Below are 26,497 nucleotides of genomic sequence, written 5' to 3'. Positions count from 1 at the left end.
ACATTGAGTGAGTATAGGGAAATAATTAATTAGGAAATAAAATCTTCAACAAATAAAAAATATATAATAATCTGACTGTCTTTCTTATTATTATTTATTTCTGATTTGTTAATTTTTATTTTTAAAAAATCAAAACAAATGTTTGCGACGAAACTTCAAGATTTTCTGGCCAAACACAATCTCAAATGAGGACCTGAGAGCGGAAGTGTAGTCTCTGGAGAGTGTCATTAAAAAGAGAAGATGGCAATAGTTGGGGCATGTCTGTCGCAGACCTGATGAAACACTGATAAAAAAGGCTATGCGATGGGCACCTCAAGGAAAGAGGAAGCGAGGCCGCCCCAAGGAGACTTGGAGTTGGAGGCATACCGTAGAGAGGGACCTAAGACAGAGAGGTCTGTCCCTCAAGATGGCCCCAAAGATAGCAGCAGACCCAGAGAGGATTGAGTGGGTGAGTGACTGTCTTTCTCCTAGGAGAAAAACTAATGAAGTTTGTGATTGAAAATGATTTGATTCCAGAATATGGATGCAAAGCCACAATTACAATACAATGAAGGGACAAAATGCTAACCGACCATCTCTAATCTGGGGATCTCCACCAATTATGTCATCTTCGACATATATAAATAATCTTGGTTAATAAAATATACAAGCATTTTTCAAAGGTCAAAAACCTTTGACTGGACGAAACCAGGTATCGTTGACTTTGTAATAAATCTATTAGTTATACCACCAACTCGTTATATTGCCTATTTTGCCCTCTTCCCCCCCCCCCCCCCCCCCCCCCCCCGAAAAAAACAAAAAACAACAAAAAAACAAAAACAAAACCCAACGAAAATACAAATACAACTTTTATTGTAGCTTGAGAACTTAACTTAAATTAGTGATCAATTAAAATGACCCTCAACTTGTAAAAAAGAATCAGACCCAAGACTTCCAGTCAGAATGATATAAATATGGCAATATAACGAGGTTTTGCGCTACTTTCCATAGAATAAGATAGGTAATCTGAATAGGAACGGTTTTCTGACACATTAGGTTTGACAATTAAAAATAATAAGCAAATATGAATATAATAACAGCTTTAAAAAGTAGGATAAAATATACCAAACACAGAACATTTCAGGCTCAAAACCCTTCTTCAGCCAACAAAAACGACAAACCCAAAAAAGCAATGAAAACATAAATAATACATGAATAAAAAACCAGATCAACGGCATAGAAATATTTGGCACATCTACTTTTCTATTAATCCTTTCAGAATATTAGTTTTGTGAGTCGTAACCGAGTAGTTACTTTGTCTTTGTATCACATACAACAGAAATGACGCATGTGCATTGCATAACTGACAGAATGCTTCAAGTTACTTACTTTTAAAAAGATAATAAGAGACCAAATTTTCATCAAACATCGATTGTAAAAACTCTATTAGAATTATGTTCTTTCTAAAGCAAGTATAATTATTTCTTACATTTCCTTTTGGGGGTCGTGGATAGCTCATACGGTAGAGTCACGATCTTCCCGGCCAGGCGGAGTTGTCGTACCAGTAAGGTCACCCGTTCGAGCCCCCATCACCACCGTGAAATTTTTATTCTCTGTTGTCTTCTGGCACTTTCCTACTCACTTCATTGCTAATAGATTACTGCTTTTAAAATGCTTCATTTACAGTAAACACCAGAAGAAGGAGAAAGAATAACAAACCAGAAGAGGAAAAAGAAAGCAAATTTGTTGAACAGTTTTCGCCTTTAGTAAACAGATTGTTAACCTTGCCATCATTATTGTCAACGTTATTATCATCATTATCATCGCTGTTTATGAATGGGTTTGCTGTAGAGGGTGGAGTCTCCAGAAGAAGTGATGATGACGATGATGTTGATGTCATCGAAGGTGATGGTGTTGTGTTCTTGAGAGCTGCTGATATATTCTTTTGAGATGTCGTCTGCTGTTGCTCTTGTGATGTGACAGGTGTCAGTCTTGGTGGAGTCACTGGTGTGGATGTCACAACATTCTTATCCTCTGTTTCTATGATAATTATTTTAATGTCATCTTTTCCTGAATCTTAAATATAAAAAAAAAAGTTAAATGATAAGAAGACAAAAATTAGAATAAATACATAAAATATTACACTAAGAACTCTGGTTAAATTAGAATGTCATCTTGGAACGTATTGTTTATTTGTATTTAAACAATAGTGACTTCAAATCCCGGACTATAAAAGCAGGATGCTCACTGAAGAATGCTAGTACAAAGCTATAACCTATCACCATCCCAATTATATCATTGTCTTAGTCTTGCAGGTGTCATTTCTTGTCCTACATAATTAGCTTTGGACCTTTTTATGAGCATGTCCAGTAGATATTGCTTTAAATATATGCTCATCTTGTTTTTACAATAAAACTCTGATTAGCCGTGTATTGTTATGCTGTCAATTATGCTTATCACTAATTTATGACAATTAACTGTATCAACTTAAATTCATTTGTTATATATTTGTGCGGCTATGTGATTTAGTGTTATGACACTCGCCTTTGGATTGGAAGGTCCTGGCTTTGAGTCCCGCTCTAAGCGGTGCATAATTGTAGTCAGGTGTAAAATGAGTACTGGCCATTAACAGCATTGTCCCTATCGGAAAAAAATTGTAATATTGCCTAACAGGCATCATGTCTTATCCTACATGTTATGTGTTGCTGTTGGCTAGGGACTCCTTGTAAAATACTTTGAGCAAATTAAATTGGTATTGCATTATATAAAAGCTCATTTCTTTTTTACATATCAACATCTCGCTGGTAAGATCAAATGTCCTAAAAGTTTTGGCATAACTAGGTTTTACTGTATTTTATTGACTGAATTGCCTCGATTTCATTTTTATGTATGTATGTTTGTTTGTTTTTAGGAATTTATGGCACTTGCAACACTATTAGGTCATTTCAGTGCCAATAAAAAAGAATATTAAAGCAGAAAGGTTGCAGATCTCAAGTCAAAAGCACCAATTAAAAAATAAGACAAAAGGGACGGGCTCAAAAAGGAAACAGAAGTTTCCATGAGCAACCCCTTAATGTAGATATTTTTACATTACCTTAAATTCCCATCCAGAAACAAGCAAAGAATTCGGGTATGAAGGATACACTCAAACACTTACAAAGTACAATATATTCAAAACTAAAAAATTATTATAATTTACAACAGAGTGATGATTTAGCTAATATGGAAAATAAAATACCACCCCTCAAAAAAAGGAACTATACAATTGACCGCTTCCCTCACAGCTAAGGACCCCCTGTCGGGACTGTGCAAAAAAAAAAAAAGAAAAAAAGAGCAATCTCAATCCAGAACAAAGAAAGAAAGCAACATAGAAAGAGCAAACAAATACAGTGCACTCTGGATACGTCGACGTTGCCTAAGTCGATTTTTACCCAAGTCGATTTTTTTTCTTGGTCCCTCCCCCTTCTTCCTATATAACATTAGTAAAAAAAAAAACAAACTCCACATAAGTCGATGTCGCTTAAGTCGATGTTCTTATCACTCATGACTACAATAAAATCACAAATAAACAAGTATTTCCATTGGTTAAAAAAGCTACCAGTAAGAATTTTAAGTGCTTAAGAATATCAGCGAACGATTGGCGCACATCGATGTGATGTAGGTGCTTTGCCTGACGTCCGTGTTCAATGTACATAAGCAGTATTGAATAACTTTAATTTCCCCATCTCAAATTTTACATTGTCGCAACTTCAAGTTCAAGATTTTTTTGGTTCTAATTCCAGGTCAACAACTACAACAGCAAACCTATCGCGGAAAAGGAAGATTCGATGCATTTGGAAAGTTTGGCATGCGACAGAAAATCATCGCATAGGAAATTGGCATACCAGCTATTTCTGTCTCGAAGATTTACAAGAAGCATGACCTTGACCTAGAGGCTCCTACCCTTCCGCTTTTCGCGGAATAATTTCACTTAATTGGTATACATTCCACATTCAAAGCAAAAATTCCGCTTTCCACCTTTCCCATCCGGAAAATAAAAAAATAAAAATCTCTAGTGAAAAAAAAAGTGAGCTATTGCTTTTTTCGTCAGCATCTCCTATGGTCAATCAACACACATTTTGTGTATGATTAGTCCTTTCAAAGTGTGTGCTGCTGATGTCGGATAATATATGTTTGGGAGGGGGGCTGACCGAAGTATTATTATTATTATTATTATTATTATTATTATTATTATTATTATTGTGCCTCCAATTCGTGAGGTCAATGACCTTGGTAATATTAGGTAGCGTCAATTGCCAAGGACCTTGACAATTGTCAAATCGTCAATTGCCAAGGACCGTGTCAGTTCATCAACTACGCATGTGTACTTTTAACTGCCACGGAGTACCTTTAGTGTCACGAAGTGTTGCATTGCCACAGAGTGATGTTATGTATTAATATTAATTAATACTCTCTTTTACTCTTCTTTCTCTCTCTGTGTCATTTTCTCTTTTTTTTTCTCTATCACACACACACACACTCTCTCTCTCTCTCTGTCATTTTCTCTTTTCCCTCTCTGCCATGTTTTCCTCTGTGTATGTATTTCTCTGTCATCCCCCCCCCCTCTCTCTCTCTCTCTTTCTCTCTCTCTCTCTCTCATTTTCCTCTTTTTGTTACGGACCTTGCCAGTTGGTAGATCATCAACTATTTACTATTAATGCCACGGATTGATCTTGTTGCACAAATGTTTTACGTTAATTATTCCGTATTAAGACGATGTGCAGTATATTTCCTTTAAAATAAAGGAAATCTTACTTTTCTTTTTTAATCTAGGACATCTTGGCAGGGATTTGCCACCTCGTCCTTCTGTTTTTTTCCCCCCCGCTGAATCCGAAATCAACAGTAATTTTTGTTTGATATTATTTTAACTCATCTTGGAATTCGTGAAAAGACATAAAAATTAAAAACAAATGCCAACAAGTGTGGACTTGATCCTTTCCACAACGATTGACAAGGAATGAGTGAATGGCAAATGGAAGAAAAGAAAGTGATGGGGTTCGAGATTCGTATGCGCGCAAATCGAGGCTTGACTGAAATCACCACATGCAGCTGAGTGAGTGAGGCCCGACTGAAATCACCACATGAAGCTGAAGAGTTCCAATTTGACTCCTTGGCAATTGATGAACCGTCAACTACCAAGGACTCACTCCTTGGCAATTGACACTTCCGTAATATTATATGTTGGGTTCAATCGGTAATAATATTATTGAGTACGGTCAGCTTCTTTCCCTATTTAATTTTAGCCCTGTGTACGTGTGTGTGTGTGTGTGTGTGTGTGTGTGTGTGTGTGTGTGTGTGTGTGTGTACCGGCACGCGCGTTTGTTTGATTAGGTGTGTGCGTGTGTGTGTGTGTGTGTGGGGGGGGGGGGGGGGGGGGGGAGGAGGGTCCTGACACGGTTAAATCCATCCATTCAATACCTGTATTCTCTATGAGACGGCCTGGACCTGTGTGTTCTCTATTATTATTTGACCCCATTCTTAGTCTTTACACAATCTGTACAATTTTACACATTTTATATTTTTAATCATTTGAGTACTTTTTGATTGTCTATTACATTTTCTGCCGCAAAGCATGTCATAGTCAATAACAGTAAGCTGATTCCGCTTTTTTATCTCAAATTCCGATTTTTATGTATTCTGATTCCTCTTTGGGGCTATTGGGGGTAGGAGCCTCTGATGACCACTACAGAGGCCGCGCGATATGAAGGGACATACTTATTCTAGATTGGTTGCTTTGTTCAAATGCATATTTGCTCATTTTGGTTACACTCCGGTTAAGTTGATTTTCGGATAAGTCGATTTTTTTCTCGGTTCCCCTGGGCATCGTCTTATCCGGAGTCCACTGTATAAAGGATAAAAAACAGCAAAAGCGACCTCTCCACCCGCCATGGGAGGTCACAAGACCACAACCAGATTCAGTCAATTGTTACCAGGGAATTTTGTAAAACAGTTTTTTAACCTGAGCTTGGTCATCGTTACTTTTTTTTTCAAGTTTAGGCCACATAAATAGTAAGCTTAAAGCAATATTTTTTTGGTTTAGTTGTAAATTGTAGATTATCATTTTCAGTTTTCCAACTATGACATGAAGGAAAAAAATGATAAAAGGTTTAATCTGTATTCAGGTTATACATTATATTTTTTGATTAGTCATTTTCGGTTGACCATGAGATGAGGGTTGCTGAGTGGTTTGACATTGTAGTATGACAGGGGAAGTCCCTTGTGTGAGTCCTGCAGCAGGCACAATCACTCTTTGGCAAGATTATCAACTCTCCATTTGCTCAAATGGATGTTAGTTTGATGAAATAACCATAACTGATTCATGGAACGACATGACGGAACAGCATGGAAAGAAGTAATTTTATTTTTTCATTTATTTTAAACATCGTGGTTATCTTGGATGCACAGAGTTGCAACATAATGAAAAGACAGAGGTTAAAATCTCAATTTAAGCTACAGGCTGTTTGTCCTCTGGAAAGTAATTTTTTTGAAACATTTTTTCCTGGTCAAATCACGTATAAAATTAAATTCTGAGCAACTGTAACTTTGGTGTGAAAGTTTCGCAGTGAAACAACAACGTTGTCTTTTTCTAAAAATATTGTGACAGCAATTAACCAGGCTGTGTGTGTCGTTCTATAATGATAAAGGTGCATTGTGCATTGTTCACCAAGAGTGTATAAATCTTGCATTACATTTTTAACTCTTGTCATTGTCCTTCTTGATGTCTTGTTTTTTTAAAGACTTTCAAGATAGTGTCCTTCAGTCCAATGTCCTGAACAACATGTAGGAAAGTTTTTCAATTGTACCATTGTTACTGTTATACTGCGTTAAGCATTTAACAGTCACTGTGTGTAAGTGCCATTTATTATTTCTTTCAGCAGTATGGGATTCATGTTCCACCAGTCCTGTAATTTACATTAACCAAATGGAAAGGAAAAAAAAAGTCTTACCAGGATCAGGCTGGTGGGGATCGTAGAGGAAGATGGCAGGGGAGGTGATCTTTTTTCTCTGGACAGTCGATGACCTCTTGCGTCTTTTCCCATTTGACGATGGTGATGAAGAAGCAGGCTTTGTGTTGTTGCAAGTACGATCACACTCACTGGTGACATCTGCAGCCAGGCAGATGATAGAATCACACTGGATGTACAGCAATGGGTAATTCACAAACTTAAATGGTTTGAATCGAAAACCAAACTCAAAATTGCTGATGGGATAAGTTGATAAAGTCTTCTCCTCTATACACCTGGGGGATGGGAAGTGGTGAAAGAACAAGAAAAAAAAACAAAAAAGAAAATTTGAAGATAAGTTTAAACCTATATCAAATTTGACCAATACCTCAATATGGTATGAAGTCGAGATGACTCAGAAAACAAAATTTATAATCAATTAAACTAATCAGAATAAAAAGCTCCAGTTATTTTGCAGTTTAATAGATATGTGACTTGACTGAAGTCCTTCACAGCTTAAGCTATATGGAGAGTGCTTCACCATTTAACTCTTCCTTAGGCTGTCTACTCCACTTGCTTTCGTGTATATCCATCCCTCTCTGTTTCCAAAATCATGCTCTGTCGCCGACTATTTCTTGGTGTTCATGGTCTTCTTCCTCCTTAGGGATTCAACGTTAGAGCCTGTCTTTTGATATTGCAAGCAGGTTTTCTAAGTGTCTGGTCTATTTATCCACAATTCCTCTGTCTGATTTGTATATTTATACGTCTTTGGCTAGCAACTTCCCAAAGATCTTCATTCCTGACTTTATCCAGCCACTTGATGCCCAAAATCATCCCCAGACTTTAGTTTATAAAAGTCTGTAGTTTGTCGGCGATGATGCCTTCGACTGCCCTCCATGTTTAAGAAGTGAGTACTTTTTCCATATTTATTTGACAATGCCAATCTTCTGACAAGTGATAATTAAGACTTTAAATCCAAATTTCAGAATCCGCACTTTTCCATTTATTTTATATCGTCGTAGCTTCAATTGATGAAAGCAAATGTAACATAATGAAGTGGGGGTGGAATGGGTCAATGTTCTAAGCAATCATTTGATTGTTTGATGGCTAAAAACGTTTTAATTCTGTTTTTGAGTGCAGAAACAGATTCTAATTTTTTGATGTCACTGGGAAGAGAGTTCCAGATTTTGACTGAGCTTGGAAAAAGCAAATTTTTGTGTTTTTTAAATTCTGAACAAGACTTGGTGGGACTTGATCACCCTGACAATGAAATACAATACAAAACATATCGCTTTAAGTTCAGACCTTTTGTAAGAAAAACAAACAATCACACAATAAAAGCAAACAAGCATATAAAATATATCTGAAAATCTGTTTTCACATGCTCTCTTATGTTCAAAAAGTTCTTAACTTAAAACTCACTTGTCTTTGAAGAGTTCTTTAGTCAGTCTGGTATTGCTGGTGTCGCCAGTGGGTGTGGCCACGCAGTCCTCCACCACTAGTTTGAGTCTGGGGTCAAAGTTCTCCATGTTGATAGCCAAGTTGAGGTATTCACCCAGCGGGATGCGTACTGGGTTCTCTGTCACTGGCTGATTGAAAGAATCACTACGGTAGATGCTCATGCCAGCCTGATGGAAAACAGTGAGAGAGAAGGAAGGGGCAAAGGGTTTAAGGGGTTGGGATCAGAGTTTAAATACAGACCTTGAGAATGCATGCATTCATCACAGGAATAATAATAATAATAATAATAATAATAATAATAATAATAATAATAATAATAATAATAATAATAATAATAATAATATAATAATAATAATAATAATAGTATAGTAGTAGTAGTATTAGTAGTAGTATTGTAGTAGTAGTAGTAGTAGTAGTAGTAGTAGTAGTAGTAGTAGTAGTAGTAGTAGTAGTAGTAGTTAATATAATAATATAATAATAATATATAATAATAATAATAATAATAATATATAATAATAATAATAATAACAATGGAAAAAAAATGTAGTCCTTCAGACCCATTAGGCCCATGGTGCCGGATTTTATCTGGTTTCTATAGCATGAAACGGACAATAGCAATTGCTTATTACCCTTTGGATAGGACGCTGGTCTATTGCAAAGTACTTTCCACTAGATCTAACAGACCCAGCTACCCAATCACTGCATAGTGGCTTTCGGTTAATCAATACTTGATTAACAGAAATAAAGAGGGAAAAATGACAACATTTTGATTTCTTTTCGTTTTATCAGTCTTTTTGGTTTCACTGTTTTTACTGTATTTATCTATTCAAGGAATACCGTTCATATATTTAAACCTTATTGTTATCATCATTATTTTCATATTTATTATTATTTTCAAAACTACAACTACCACCGTTATCATTACTATTATTATTATTATTATTATTATTATTATTATTATTATTATTATTATTATTATTATTACTATTGTTTATTATTCTAATATCTATAAATGGTGGTAATAAGAAATGAAGTGAGTAGGAAAGTGCCAGAAGACAACAGAGAATAAAAACCTCGTGGCAGCGATGGGGGCTCGAACCCACGACCTTACTGGTATGACAACTCTGCCTGGCAAAGGAGATCGTGACTCTACTGTATGAGCTATCCACGACCTCAAAAAAAGTCGTTTCAAACTCTATGTCTATCTTCTGGCGCTTTCCTACTCACTTCATTTCTTGTTAATATCAACATAAGTGCTTGCTCCACTCACTTTTCTTAATGGTGCTAATACTAATTCAATATCCTATTACGATCATTATCTTAAAAAAAGATCACTTATTGCTCCATATGCTACGCTTTGAGATTTCAATTTACCTTCAATAATTCATAAGGGAAAAATCTAACAAAAAATCAACATTAATACAGCATGGATAATAAAAGTCTTTGATAAAGCAGCGAAATTGTGACGAAGAAGAAAAAAAAAGGTCGAAAGTGAAAACAAACATGGACTTCTTCCACTATGGAGATGAAATAGTTACATATAGAGTAAGCCATGTTGAGTAGAATACGTGATAAATAAATAGACAATAAATAGTGTAGTGACTCTGAGAACTGGCCATTAATCAGAGCTGTCTAGTTGAAAGTTCAAACATTCGTAGTTTCCAATGAAAAATAAGAAAAATGCACTTGTTCTGAAGATAGGTTCTGGGGAATGAAACTTTCCTTTTCAATAAGATTTATTGAGTCAAAGAGGTGAATGCAGTTCTGTTGCTGGCGCCAAAAAATCTTATTTTTACGAATTTTTCATAGTACTAGGCAGGCAGTGCTGCCAACCCTAGCCCATGTAAGTGTCTACAATGGAGAGCCAAAATGAGTAAGATTTTGAAAAAATGCGTACAATTCTGCAAAATTGATAATTAGCACTAAATCTGATAATGGGCAATTAGACCATACTAGCAATGATATAATCAATATTTGAAATAATGAATAAGCTTACACTTTATAGATGATAAATAGTATCAACTTCCAGATCCATGTATAAATCTGATCGGTCAAGAAACATTGAGTGTTTAAGGACACCAAAAAGTGAATGAATGCTAAAAATGCTTAAATAATAGAAATTTAATTATGCGTACAATCCTCATCAAAATGTGTACAACGAATGAAAATGCATAAAAATACGCATTTTTTACTTAAGGTTGGCACCACTGGGCAGGTCTGCCATTAAGTCAAAGTCTTCTGATTAAATGGATGCATTTAGTGACATTACGCTATATATAAAACCTCACATTAATTTTGATTAATGTTAATTTTTTTTTCTTGATGCTCCTCCACTTCTTTATTCGATATTCAGGTATGAATTTTGCAAATGTTCCCACCTGGGCTCTAACTCTTCAATTTCCTCAACAAGTAAAAAAAAAACAAACAACGGTTATAGAACAGACGTAGTCTAAAGTTAATGAAAGATGAATGCAGATTGATGCAAGTGATACCATTCAAATATTGGTTTATGTTGTTGACTGAAGAGGTATTTTTATCCCAAAATATTCTCTGTCATGTATTGCATCAATCTCATCTTATCCAAGGTGCTATAGCTACAAGATGTATTTTAGTTGGGGGGAAGGGGGGGGGGGGGTTCTTCTTGATCATCATCTTCTTCACATCAGCAGAAAGAATCAGTCAGGCTGAGGATTACCTCTGTCCATGTTGCATATCCAAGACAATATAATATGATGCCTTCCTAAAAATCTGTAGTATTGCATCTTTAAAGGTATCAATATTGCTCGTAAGCTTGATGCCAGCAGAAAAGTTGTTCCATAAGCGGAATGTGTTTGATAAAAATGAGTACAGTTTAATTACAACAATTGTACATTTATCCAATGTCAATAAGGAACAAAAGTGTGATGTAAAAAAACAGGTTCCTATCTCATTGGAAGTGTAAAACCACTCTTCCGGAGGACTGAATACATATCTTGTGTAAATAATCTTCTTTCAGAGTGATGGCATATTCTTTTCTAGTATAAATATATGCTGCTCTTTCACATCCCACAATCCTTAGAATCTGCCAACATATCATGCTATTAAAAAAAAATATGCCAACTTATGATTCAATAGGAAATCTATTCATTATTAGTCCTCCAAAGGATTGGTTACCTACACACTTCCAAGGATTTTGGAACTGGAGAAGTAGAAGGTGTGACGTCACGACTTTTCTCCCCAATTTGTAGGGCTAACGTGCCTGCCTTTAAAGATATTATAGCAAGAAAATAAAGTGAAAGCAGCAAGTGATGCTGATAAAGAAGAGATAACGTGATTAGAAAAGTCGAGCACGAACTGGCCCAAACCTGTATGATTCTCAACTGAGAGCGGAATTGACTTTGGACGGCCTTCCTAAGCTAGTGGTATAAGGAAATAGAAAGAGAAAGAAAGAGAGTGAGAAAGTGCAGAGTTTAGGATAGATTTTTGAAAAACAATTATATTTTTTAATCCAGCGTTGATGATAATAATATAATAATTATGATAATAATAATAATAATAATAATAATAATAATAATAATAATAATAATAATAATAATAATAATAATAATAATAATAATAATAATAATAATAAAAAATTATGCCTTTTTCGCCACAACATCATAAGATATCGTTGCCTAGGCATTCCACGAAGGAATATAGATAACTCATCAAACAAGACGTCTGATGTCAACAAGAATCACCCATGTTGCCCATGTGAGCAAATTGGGGGTTAATAATCTTACTCAATGAAAAAAACAAACGAGCCTGAGCTGGGGCTCAAACCCGGGTCCTTCCGGGCCACAGAGCAATGCCTTAACCACTCAGCCACTTCGCCCACCACAATAACAATAATAATAAAAATAATAATAGTAGTAATAATAATAATCATAATAATAATAATAATAATAACAATAATAATAATAATAATAATAATAATAATAATAATAATAATAATAATAATAATAATAATAATAATAATAATAATAATAACGCAAGATAATAAAAATACAAGAAAACATACCCAATTAATCAGCTTGCTCGACTGGGGCCAGACGAGGCAAGCTAATTTTTTGGGATGTTTTTGTTGTTGTAATTTTCTTTCTCGCTTTCTCTGTGTCATACAATTTTTTCATATCTTACGCCAGTGACTGCTCGCTAATTTGTCACTTTGTACACATGTTGAGCACATTAAATGGCTATTGTTCTCTCTATATAAAAGCTCATGTTTTAAAAATTATTCTGAACAATTTGTTAGAGTGAATGACATAAACAATCGGATGATGAAACTGAGATATTGCCAAGTTTAGTTATAAGGTCAATTTTTATTTAAAAATTAGTTGTTGTTATAAATGATTAAATCAACCCTTTTTGTAAATCTTCGGGAAATATCAAAACTTAATTTCACTTCTAAATATTTTTTTAAGCTACTCGAGTTGAAAAAGTCTAAAATTTGAGAAAAGTTGCTGGATATCTTTCCCATACATCTGACCATAACTTCATATAAAAATCACCCGATTTACTTCAAATAAAGATTAAAATGCTCTGGGGAGCATATTCTTTCAGAAAATGCAAATCCAAAATTGCCACCTTCCGACTGATTATTTCATGCACTGACACATACAACAACCATAATTCTGGGACCCCATGCATGAACCTGATGAGCCACCTTTTCCTAAAAATGATTCAATGTGAAAAAAATATATTACTCGTGGGTCCTAATTTCTTAACTGTATTTTTTTTCAAGTTGGATAATTATTAGAAAAAAAAATTGTTCCATATTATTGACACATAACTGATAATCAATTATTGATTTCCGTGTAACTTTATGTTTGATTTTCTCAGCTGCATTATATATAATGTGGATTATCAGGTTTATGCGTGGAGCCAAAGAATTAAAAGTAACATCTCAGTATTCCTGCAAGCATATGATTATCCATGTTTTTGACTTGTATAAGTTTCCTAAGGATGTGACGCACAATGGCATGACAAATACTTCTAGTACTTACCTTGACGACTCCATCAGCTTTCTTTGTAACAGCTTGAGTGACAGCCTCTACCCTCTGTGTGACTATCTTATCAACTGGCAAAGCACACTCGACCTCTACTCTATATGGAAAATAGAGGATGGAATGGAACAGATTATTATGAGTAAATGTGTAAGTGTGTGTAAGTAGTGTAGAGGGGGAGAGAGAGAGAGAGAGAGAGAGAGAGAGAGAGAGAGAGAGAGAGAGAGAGAGAGAGAGAGAGAGAGAGAGAGAGAGAGAGAGAGAGAGAGAGAGAGAGAGAGAGAGAGAGGAGAGAGAGAGAGAGGAGAGGAGAGAGAGAGAGAGAGAGAGGAGAGAGAAGAATACTCTTTTTCAACATGTAATTTGTGAGAGTTGGAGTGCTGCATCAATGTTTCTAATTCTCTAAGTTTTAGAACAAAATCTTCCCTTGGTGTTTTAACATTTAAGAAACATCTCAAAACTGAATTGTTTCACAGAAATTTTTATGTTTAATATATATTTATTTTGATAACCTTTTTGTGTATGTATGTATGTATGTATGTATGTATGTATGTATGTATGTATGTATGTATGTATGTATGTATGTATGTATGTATGTATGTATGTATGTATGTATGTATGTATGTATGTATGTATGTATGTATGTATGTATGTATGTATGTATGTATGTATGTATGTATGTATGTATGTATGTATGTATGTATGTATGTATGTACATATGTATGTACAGTGCAACCACTGAAAATGACAACCCCTGGATAGTGACAATGACCTCTGGTCCCGATTTTTTTGCAACATGTTGTAATTAATAAAATCCCCAAAATAGTGGCATACATTTTAGTTTAGTAAAATCCCTGTTCAGAGACATCATTATAACAATTATCAGCAATTGATAACAATGCTTGATACCCGACCATTGTCAACTTGTACTCTTGACAATAAAAACACTTTTTCCCCTTCCAATCACATCGCGTTGTTTCCAACCAATCGGAATTCATGTTTACTACACTGCATGGAATCAGTGCCAGTTCATATGGAACCACAACAAAAGAACTTAATCAGTGAATGGAACTCTAAAGGGCTAATTAACATTCCCTGTTAGCTACCTATCTGAGGTCAGTGGGGGTGAACTGACATCAGGCAATGTCGTGTCCAATGGGGGCAATTATGGATATTTATGGTCTTATAATATGTTGGAATAGCCCGGAAAACAAAAACAGCCTCTTTAACTGTTCCATTTTCATTTTAAAAATCTGTCATTTTTCTAAACATTAGTCCAAATTTGATATTATTGTGGTTATTTTTATTTATTGATTTATTTTTTTGCAAAATGTGGATCTACTAATTTTAAGTGCTTGTAAATTTTGGTGCACTTAAATAGAAATTTTGGTATTCAAACTCATCTACATGGATTTTTATCAAAATCAAAACTAGATATGTCCATCTGTGTTCTTGTGAAGTCTCATCATATAAGCATTTGATTTTCTTTATTTATTCTTAGTTTTGTTAAATGGCCTTCGAGCACTATTTATGATCAAAACAATGACAATACACATTGAAGAGTAAAAGTGTAGCTGGTATGCCCTTTGTAAACAAAAGAAATACACGTTCTAACATTGTTGGGTCGTAATTATTCTCAGGCACTGGTCCGAGCAATGCATTATTATGTATTCATGGGTCTCACCATGGTACCTTTTTGTGTAATATTGGAATCTATGGAATAACGACAGCCTTAATAAAGACATACTTTTCCGGTCCTGAGGCAATGTCGTTATCCAAGGGTTGCACAGTATGTATGTATATATGTGTGTGAGTGAGTTTATTGTAAAGGGCTGTAGAGAACTTTTAAGTGGATGCTTAGGTGCTATTGAAATATATGGATATTGTCATCATATACGAATTAGATAAATAACATCATCAGCATCATTGTTATTATTAATATCATTATCATCATTTTTACTAAAATCATCTCTTTCAGCACATAGTGCGTAAAAATCCAATTTTCTTGAAGATTTGCACCATGCATGTTGACACACTCCATCTCTAGTGAGACTTACTTGGTACAAAACAAATGACACAAACCTGTATGTGTTGAATCTTGTGATGAATCCCTCATCAAAGGTGGATGCATATTTGATATCGTTATTGTACAGGATGTGAGTAGCATTTCTCTAGGAAAATACAATAATGGTTAAGGAGTGAAAAGTAAATGACAATAATTATGGCTGATGACGAGGATGATGGAACTGCTGGTGGTGGTTAAGAGGGTGATTATGATGATGGTGTTGGTAATGATGGCAGTTGTGTATGATAATGAAGATGATATTTTCCTAATTACCATTACAATAACAACAACAGTGAGTGAGAATCATTGCCAAGGGTTACATTTAGTCCATTTTTCCAGATGGACGTTAAATGAAATTGATGATTTTTTTTTTTTAAACTGAGTACCTGGCATTGTCTCTGTCCAAAAAAAAAGTAATATCGCCTAACAGGCCTCAAACCTCGTCTTACAAGTTAAGTGTTGCTGTTGGCCAGAGCCCCTTTATAAAGGGCTTTGAGCATGTTTAGTGGATATTGCGCTATATAAAAGCTCAATTTTTCTTTTTGAGAAGCTGGTGACAACGGGACTGATCGATGAAAAGTGAACAGCAGGAAGACTGGGGATGGAATTGGTGGACAAGATTAGGAACTGGACACAAGAAAGAAGTAATGCGGAGACATCAGGGCAATGAATGACTGAAAGGGTTGGAAAGGCATGATCGCCCACACATACACATTTAGATACCTTAGTGCCACATTTGTTGGAGACACACACATACAAACTTACAGATACATTAGCGACACACTTGTCAACAGGAATGATGACGAGAAACCCACACACACACACACACACACACACACACACACACACACACACACACACACACACACACACAAACATACAGAAACATTAGTGCCATAATTATTTGACAGGAATGACGACAGAGAGACACAGACATAGAAGCTTACAGATACATTAGTGCCACATTTGTCGACAGGAATGATAATGGAGACAAAATCAGTCGTCGTCTCTTTCTGCACATTTGCACAATTGGGATCGTTGAGTACAGACAGATGCTTCGCATCCAAGTTGGAGTCTCGACTTCGATAGAACTTGGCCTTTATAACTCCATTACCACACTCTAGCACTGGGTCAGGCGCTGTGGGTCAAAAGTCAAAGTCGATCTGAGCATTAAGCAAATTTTGAATTATAACCTTTATGCTTTTTTAAAAATTATTTTATAAATTACTATCTTCTTTCCTATGAATTGGATTTTTCTTTCTGCTCTTTCTGGCACTGTATTATTTACACATAATCAAATTTCTATGAAATACCAGAAAGAGGACAGAAAGAAATGTGAAAGCAGAAAACATCTATGGTTTCCCACCATATCCACTTGTAAACCTATAACATGTCGGAATGAACTAAAGACTATGACAGCATTTATTTGAATTAATTTATTTTTATAATTTATCATTCAAATTCAAATTTTAAATATCTGATTCATCCTGCCTTAATACTGGATTGAGATGAATAGTCACATATACAAGGAGTAAGAAGAGACAAAGAGTGTTTGACCTAACTGACATGTCGGAAATTCAAGGCCCTCTGTCTATTTAGGCAAACTAACTCTTGATCCGAGGATGTATTGTGTGTCACTGTGGTGTAGAGGTACGGTTATGGACTTTAAAAGCAACCTAAATTAGAACCACGGGTTTGAATCTGAACTTGGAACCTCAATGGGACAGACAATTTGCAAATTCCTCTAACCAACCAGAGTGATGTGACAACGGAGTCTTTCGGATCTGATCACTGTCTAAAGCCTGGTACCTTCCCATTCACATCTCCTGTCATTAGGGTTAATGTGTTTTAAATGCCTTATCTAAGCATAACGCAAGGGCCAGAGTTTTCCTATCACTGATACCCACTAGGCCATTGACTATGCTCAACATCTCTTGACTTTGTTACTGGACAATATTGTGAATTGCTCGACCACCGACATTTATACAGTGGTGCGGTCAGATCAAGAATTAAGACGTTTGCAATATTGATGCTGAACGCTTAGCAAAAAAACTCACAACATTGTTAGTAGGATATAACATACCAACACACAAAACTAAATGTGACTTGAACGTTGATAGTCTGACTGATGATAGAATCCAGCGAAAATAATCGTAAAAATGGCTGACTAAAAACAACAACAAAGAACTGAGTGACGTCAACTTCATTCATTCTATAGACATATATACAAACACTCACACTCATAAAAATGAGGAGGATACAGAACGCTCAGTTGGTAGAGCACTCGCTTCACACGCAAATGGGGTGGAAGCGATCCAGGGTGAGGTTCAGTTTTTTTGTTTTAAACTTAAACTTTGATACGCTACTCCGTGAGATAAAATTCGTTTTCACGATTCGCACCTCAATGTGAGATTCTTCTGTAATTGTCTACAGGGTGTGAGAATATGGGGCATATCTTGGGTGTGTGATTTTACTGGGAGGATCTAACTTGACACTTTGCTGATGACTGACAGATTGACAATGAAAATTGTCCTTTTTTCAGCAGCCAATTGGAAGGTGACAATTGTAAGAAGCTAATTGGGTGCTACATGGGAAGAAAGCAGTATGGGGAAAATAGGATGAGACCCTGGTGGAGATGAGGGTGGAGCAAATGTGAAATGAATTGATAGTAATTTGGGGCAATGTTATTAGAAGTCGAATAATGCTTTCATAAACAGGGGATGAATCAATACTTTGACCATAAACGGTACGAAAAAATTATCTCTTTCTTTCTTTCTTAAAAAAATTTTCATTTTTTAAGAGAGACACTTAGGCGATGTCAAATTTGAAAAGCAGGCATTTAGAGTTACATTTTAAAAAGAAATCATTCCATTTCACCTAATTAGCGGGCATTTAGGCAAAACAGGCACTAGGCTGACTGGGATATAGGCAATCACCACTGTGTTCATTTAACATTACTGAAACTGAGATCGACTTACTGAGCTGAAGGAATCCTTTTATTCTTAGGACCTAACAGCTCTCCCAGCCTATTGACTACAAGGAAAGAACCAATCACCAAACAACACAATTTCACTTACGATTGGGTGCTTCAAAATTAGCCTCGACACATTGCACACCAGCAATCTCTCCACGGCTGATGGAGCAGTCGTTGCTGTCAGCAAAGTTGTTGCTAGGACAATCCTCTAGTTTAGCCTCATTGCCCTTGCATTTCACATCATCAAGGATAATAGTTGGATTGGCCCCAATGTCCACCTTCAATTCGGCAGGGATTCCTGGTTTGGCTGTGTAGTTAGTCCTGGTGTAGAATGGACATTCAATAAAGGACAGTACTATTTAGTTCTTTTTTTCCAATATGACAGCAATAACAATAATAATAATAATAATAATAATAATAATAATAATAATAATAATAATAATAATAATAATAATAATAATAATAATAATAATAATAATAATAACAATAATAAAGAAAATTATCATTATTTTTATAATGATGATGATGATGATGATGATAATGAAAATAAAAATAATAGTAGTAGTAGCAGTAGTAGTAGTAGTAGTAGTAGTAGTAGTAGTAGTAGTAGTAGTAGTAGTAGTAGTAGTAGTAGTAGTAGTAGTAGTAGTAGTAGTAGTAATAGTAGGAAGAAGAAGAAGATGTTAAGTTTTATGGATTTTATGGCACTTGTGACTTTTAGATCATTTCAGTGTCAATAAAAAGGAAGAAGATATTATTAAGAGGATATTAAAACACTTCTAGATCTACACTTGTGAAACTCCGTAAAAAGGTAAGACAAAAGGAACTGGTTCAAAAAGGGAACAAAAGTAGATTCCAAGAGCAACCTATCAATGTGCTTAGTTTGAGATCACCTAGAGGTCCCGTCAATACAATAAAAGAGCCCACACAAGAAGAAGAAGAAGAAGAAGAAGAAGAAGAAGAAGAAAAAGAAGAAGAAGAAGAAGAAGAAGAGTATGAAGAAGAAGAAGAAGAAGAAGAAGAAGAAGAAGAAGAAGAAGAAGAAAAAGAAGAAGAAGAAGAAGAAGAAGAGTATGAAGAAGAAGAAGAGGAAAATATGTCATTCCTTTGCCGCAAGAGACAAGATATACAATAATTGAACAATATGCAAACCAAAATTAAATATATATTTTTTTCATACAGTCCACTCTGGATAATCGCAACTTTTAGTTCATCACACCATTTCCCAAGAAACAGAATTAATTATACATAAAAGTCACTGGTTAATTGCAACAAAGTTTCGACATCAAAAAGTGGCAAATTCAAGAAATCAATCCAAAAAAAACAAAAACATTATCAATTTCATAATAGGTGAAATCATATCAGGTTGAAGAATCAAGAGTGGAGTTTAATGCTAATTGTCTCTCATCACGGCTAATCTCTTTGACTCTTACAAATGCTGAGAATAAAAAAGTGAATGTGAATCCAATCTGAATAAGATGTCAGCTTGCATCAAAGGTGCTTTTGCTTGTCAAAATTTATAAAGGGCTGCCATGTGGATTTTATTTCAATCAAATTGCTCCGTCTGAGGTGGACAAAGAACAATGTTTAAAACAACTGGTTTGAGTTTACCATATATGTGTAAAATGTAGCATTAGTGGACAGGAAACTCAACTTCGGTTAATCGCAACATTTTGGCTGATCCCAAGGTGTTGCGTTTATCCGGAGTGGACTGTAATATGAAGCAAATAAGTTGGGAGCAGGCATTACTGCAATTTAAAAATCTGAAAATGTACGTGTGCTACAATGCTAAAGTAGATATGAACATACAAGGGAAAAACATCCCTAAAAATCACTCCAGGAAGGCTGATTTTTCATCTAACCATATATAGACAGTCCCACCTGATTCATACTACATATACACACCAAGTCCACACAAACAAAGAAACATAAAGACAAACACATGTATAACAAACACCTAAATTTAAATTCCCACAACAAGACATATACATTGCCACATACAGTAAAATTACTTTAAACCAAAAGAAGCTAAACCAAAAAATACCTTAAACCGCAAAGAATTTAATAAATTGTACGAGTTTCTTCATTATCTTTGTACTAATTCTTACGATGAACCGAAATACTTCTAAGCAGGACTTTCCTTAAACCGAAACAACTTGAGAGCACCTTCCCTTTTTCTCTCTATATTTTTCTTCAAAAATTCGAGAAGGAGGCCACACGTAATAATGCCCGGCGATATTAAACAGAGCGTAAGTATAAGATGAGGGTGATGGGTGGGGTGGAGGCAAACACTTCAATCACTGCACTTGGGCTTGGCCAACACCACAATCGCACAGACTGGGAAAGGAAGACAGCGGGTGACTGACAGGCGAAAAATGAGGAAAGAGGGGGAGTTGGGGTGTAGAATAACGCAAGCGAGATGTTTTCGCTCGTGTGTTGATGCTTTGGAATTGACTGGATTTTCAACACGACGATAAGGAGGGGGGGGGGGGGGGATGGTAGACAACTTACCATTGAAATGCCATTTCATTTCCACTTTGTTTAAATGTGTGTGAGAGGGGGGGGGGGGGAGGTTCTATGTAATTAGGCCTTTGAACCTAATGGCTTTTCAACAAAAGAGGGATGTGTAGTAGACAGCTTAGCATTGACACGCCTTTTCATTTCCATTTCACTTCACCTCTGAGTAGTTGCGCATCATTCATTATCAATTATCACACAAGAACTTTCGATCTTATTTTAGCTTTGCATTTTACTAAAAGTTGTCTAAAAGAAAGCACTGTGCTTACACGTTTGAGTTTAAAATCAAAATACTATGTGAAGTCGATGAAAAAAAAGTTGATCAAGACGGAGATATGTAAATTACAAGGCATCCCGAACTCAACTCTTTCAACAATTTTGAATTGAAAACGAAAACCCCCAAAAATATTTTTAAAACACACAAATTTTTTTATTTTTTTTAAATTAATGGTTACGAAGACGGCATTTATTCAACAACTCCATTTAAGGGGAAACCCATGATACGATTAAATGAGCAAATTCCTTAAATAGTTACTACCCTTGAAAAACATTGCAACACGGGAACTTACTTTAAACCAAAATGTCTTTAAACCGAAATGGTTTAGAAGGTCACCAAAATTTCGGTTTAAAGTAATTCTACTGTACTTATCTTTAACAGCCATGCCACCCAATTTGTCAGCACAAACACACATCCTTAAGCATACATACAATGTAACCTACAAGTAAAATAACTCCGCACAGACAGATTTAGCAGCCATGGCATCCCAACTTAACTCTTACACACATCCACAAACATCCACACAATGTAACTCACGGAAAGCATAATTGAGCACAGACAACTTTAGCAGCCATGGCATCCCATCCATCGTCACACACAAAACCCCATTGATTGGTGTTTGGATTCTTGACTTTCACATAGCCTGTCCCTTTAATTCCATCCTTGTCTGTGTTACCAATCAGTTGGACTGTACGGCTCTGGCTGCTTTGACCTGATTAGAGTACAAAATAAGTCCATTACGTAACAAGGAGATGAATGCAAAATATAATTATAATAATAATAATAACAACAATAACAATAATAATAATAATAATAATAATAATAATAATAATAATAATAATAATAATAATAATAATAATAATAATAATAATAATAATAATAATAATAATAATAATAATATATTCATTATTGTCCAAAACATGGCAATTTGTGATTTGCTTTACAATGTTTTAAATTAAAAATACAATACATAGATAGACAAAAATACATGAATAAGATAATATATAAAAAATCAAATTGATAAATGATATAAACATCAAAATGATAAATGATTTAAACATCAAAATGAAGCTGACGTTTCATAACAGTTTCGAAAACCTATAGATACTCTCTCGCTTACTCACACACACACACACCTCCACACACCTCCTAAACACACACACACACACACACACACACACAAAATACAGGCAAAAGCATAAAAGGGTGGAAAGTTGGAGAGGTATAACATTGACAGAAAGCGTATTCTATTTATAAGGATAAAAAATGTACTTACATAGCTTTATTTATTGCTTTAATCGCAGAGGGTATGAAAGTAAATTTAAATCTATTTGTTCTACATTTTGTCTCTAAATATCGTCTACCAGATGGTAGGAGAGTAAATTCATATTTTAAAGGATGTGTCTTGTCATTGAGAATTTCAAATGCTTTCCTCTCAACAGCTCTTATGTAGCATTGTTCAATGCTTTTCAGTTTGCAATTCATTTTTTTTGCTCACTTCTTTGATTTCTCTTTCACTCCACACCCTCCCCACCAGATTGTTAAACTGAAAGTTAATATACTAAGAAGGGAATTATAGATTTGCAACATTGCCTTTCTGTAAACATCAAAATTTCTACATTTTCAAAGAATTGACATTCTTTGACAAAGTTTCCGAGCGATGCTATCTACATGAGGTTTGAAATTAAGTGATCCGAGCGATGCTATCTACATGAGGTTGGAAATCAAGTAATCCGTCAATGATCATTCCTAAATATTTGAATTACTTGACTAGTTCAACTTTTTTTCTTATTTATTTCAATAGCATTTGGAGGCACCTGACTTTTTCTGAAATAAAAAATGTGTTCTTTTGTTTTCGATACATTAAGTTCAAGGCAGTTTTTCTGACACCAATTCACAAAATGTTCAATTTGGTTAATATAATAATTTTCTGATTCTTGGCTATTCAAAAGTCCTAAAATGGCTGTATTGTCTGTATATTTAACAATAAGACAAAATATACAAAACTGGGGAGCTAGTACATACTTGTTGAAATGGACTCTGCTGCGGAGAAATGTATTCTCATTTTATTGTACTAGGGTCTTTCCAATAAAAAGTTATGGAACCATTAGATTCCATTTGGCATCCTGCAGCACTGCGAAGTGCATTGAGCATGGTATAGGCAGGCATGATCATATCTAAATCTATTTAATTATTCATGAAATATTCAGGTGATCAGGACAGCAGTGGCTGCGGTTAATGCTCTATTTGTGATACATATTTTTGTCTCAAGACTTTACTTTTCCCAACAGTTATTTGGTTATAACAACATTTCACAAACTAACTGTGATTATAAAAAAACAAAAAAAAAAACAGTGAAACCAATGCATATTGAAGAATGTGTCATGTCACACATAAATTTATTACTTTAAATCTAACAGTAAATTGCATAATTTTGTTGCAAAGGTAATTTTTCATATCCATGAATGCTTGCTTTGTGCGATTTATTGTTAGTTGAAGTGCACGCAATTTTGGGACTCTGTGCTAAAGGGTGTAAAAACAATAATTGAACAGAAGAGAGAAAAATGTGTTGTAGAGAAAAAGCCAGTAGAAAGGATGGATTCTGATTGTTGTTTCACGTAGATTATCAAATCACACTTTGTCAATGCAATATTTGATTAAATCTCTTTATTGCAGCTTCTGTCATTTGTTTTCATAGAAATTGAACCAAGGTAGTTCAACATACTTCAGTTCTTCTTCATTAATTATAAACTGTATAATGCATTGATTACTTTTTAACAGCCATACATTCAGCAAATTTTTATATATAAGCTACCCCCTATCACGTCAATGGGGTCCTGATTGCCCTGTTGGTAGAGCACTTGCTTCACTAGCAAAAAGACCGAGATCACCCGTGTGTAGTCAAGATCTTTTTATCCGAACCCCCCCCACTCTCCACCAAGTCTTCTAGATCTGACAGAAAGTACTTTGTGACAGACTGGCGTCCTACGCAAAGGGTAGTTAGAATTGTGATTGTCTGTTTCATGCAACAGAAACTGAGATAAACTTTAGCTCCACAGATCTAATGGCTCTAAATGACTAATTTATCCCATTAAATTTAAAACAAAATCAAATAAAAGGCTTCCAAGATAAAAGGATAATTTGAATGAAACTCACAATTATCACTGATGACACCCGATGATTGTTTTGTCGTGGATGGTGGTTTGAAGGTCGTCACATCTGGCCCAGAATTTTCATTACATTCAAGGGCAACAGCTTTGTCCGTTTTACGAGTGCAGTCATTGCCCTGCGATGACTGACATTGAGCCAGTGATTTCATGTCATTGGAACAAGCTGCATCGTCCATCAGGAAATCACCGATGCCATCTCCATATTGACCGTCCAGAACTGCTTTCCCGCCATTCCTGATGATAATATTTGTAATATATGATAATTTGTGCTCCTTATTTTTGTAACAAGTTTGTCACAAAATTAAGCGTAAAGAGATCATTTGTGAAAAAATAAAGGAATAAATACATAGAATAAAGGAAGAAACATTTCAACATATCATCTCTAATCTTACAAATCCTAAAAATTTGAACATTTGCTCATATTTCAAAATTTTGAACAACGGTGAATGATGCCCAATTATAAAATGGAGCTTGTTTATCTTATAAATACCAATTGTGATTACATCAAATTACATTTTGTTCTTTATATCAAAAAATCTTGGCTGCTTTTATTCTCTAATACTCTCATCTGAATTGGCAATGGAAGGAGTTAGAGAGAACATTTGAGCCTTCTTTTGTTTATTGATCAAAATGAATGCAAAATGAATAAAATCAATAAATAAACGGTAAAAATGAAGCATCTCGAAATTATTGAATTTCCACAATCCCTCATTCTAACCATCAGGGAATGGGTAGATGGGGCAATTAAATCTAGTGGAAAGTACTTTGCAATAGCTTATCATTCCACGTAAAGGGTGCATGCAATTGTTATTGTCCGTTTAATTTTACAAAAGCCTAGCTCAATGAACCCTATCAATCAAAGGAATATTTGTATTTTGTAACATAACAAGACATCATTTAAATGAGAAGAAATCAGTATGACATTTAAACAGCTTTACTTACTCAAATCCCAGTGACCTGCAGGCCACTATAACATTTGCAACGTTTGGTTTCTCTGACCATCCATCATCACAGACCACACCCCATGTTTTACCATCCACCTGAATCTCGAGAACACCTGACCTTACACCTTTGTTGCCCCCGAACCTGACGTCAGTGACGTTGGCACCTGAGTAATTCAACAATAAAAATGAAAGCCACTAAATAAATATATAAAAATCATAAAACACATCTGGTTTCCCCATGCTTAATGTGATTCACAATGTTTTATTTACTACCCTCATAGGCCATATGGAACTAAATTTCACGAGTCATCTATAAGATGTCCTTACTGTTCCAGAATTCTGGCAATATCCTTCACTGACTAGATGATGAAGTCAAGTATGCCTACAGATTCTCATATCTATTGCTTGCATTATATTTCTGATAAAGAAATTATAAGTTTTATACTGAAGTATAAAGTGTGCATGTTACCACAATAATAAGCGGAGGTCCTGTCGCTTCACGGTTTCTAGTATTCACTATCTGAAGGGGATCCTGTCAACTCTCGTTTTTTAACTTCAAATGTTAATACACGTTATCTAAAAGAGTCTGTTATTGGTATCAACATGTTTATTTTTGTTTTGTTATACCCCAATAAAGATGGTGGATACTCATGACTCATACTCATGTATTGTTCGCCACCGCACACTTGATTATTAAATCAGTTAATAAATCATGGTTTAGTCAAAAGTAAGGACAGTAATATACCCAGACAACAGCATTAAAAGCACAAACCCCAAAATAAAAACGTTTGAATTTATCATTGTAACTAAAAAGACCTTAATCCCAACTTGGAGTAGGTGATACCTTTGACGAATCCAGGGTGTGGCGTCCCTAGCAGCAGAACAAGAAATATTGTCAGTGGGCAAAACTTCAATTCCATCGATAAATGTAGAAGAGTCACAGCTTTACAAAAGATAAAGTTGATCAAATCAAATTCATGTGAGGCGAAATTGGCCTTGTGTGAATTTGTGTGGCACCAGGACTTAAAATCACATCTTAATTTTACATGTGTTGACAAGATTAAGTGACAATCTTTAAACACACCGAGAAAATATGTAAGCCA

The 26,497-nt window shown here is 35.1% G+C and overlaps 1 protein-coding gene across 1 annotated transcript; it reads right to left on the bottom strand.

Moving 5' to 3' along the window:
- Positions 1-445: 445 nt before the first annotated feature.
- On the bottom strand, positions 446-26,483 carry LOC144980068 (scavenger receptor cysteine-rich domain-containing protein DMBT1-like). The gene is made up of 11 exons (XM_078927553.1): positions 26,239-26,483; positions 25,393-25,558; positions 24,437-24,684; positions 21,818-21,992; positions 18,590-18,807; positions 16,460-16,650; positions 15,530-15,618; positions 13,448-13,547; positions 8,385-8,590; positions 6,966-7,258; positions 446-2,055 (listed from the first exon to the last, which is right to left on the bottom strand). The coding sequence occupies exons 1-11, from the start codon at positions 26,312-26,314 to the stop codon at positions 1,646-1,648; spliced, it is 2,172 nt and encodes a 723-aa protein (XP_078783679.1). The 5' UTR covers positions 26,315-26,483; the 3' UTR covers positions 446-1,645.
- Positions 26,484-26,497: the final 14 nt, after the last annotated feature.

The sequence above is a fragment of the Berghia stephanieae genome, chromosome 9 (genome assembly GCF_034508935.2).
Source record: "Berghia stephanieae isolate SIO BIC M18660-M18661 chromosome 9, UCSD_Bste_1.3, whole genome shotgun sequence".
NCBI classification, from domain to species: domain Eukaryota; kingdom Metazoa; phylum Mollusca; class Gastropoda; order Nudibranchia; family Aeolidiidae; genus Berghia; species Berghia stephanieae.
The sequence above is the reverse complement of the archived record's forward strand: the minus strand, read 5'-3'. Positions and strand labels throughout refer to the sequence as shown.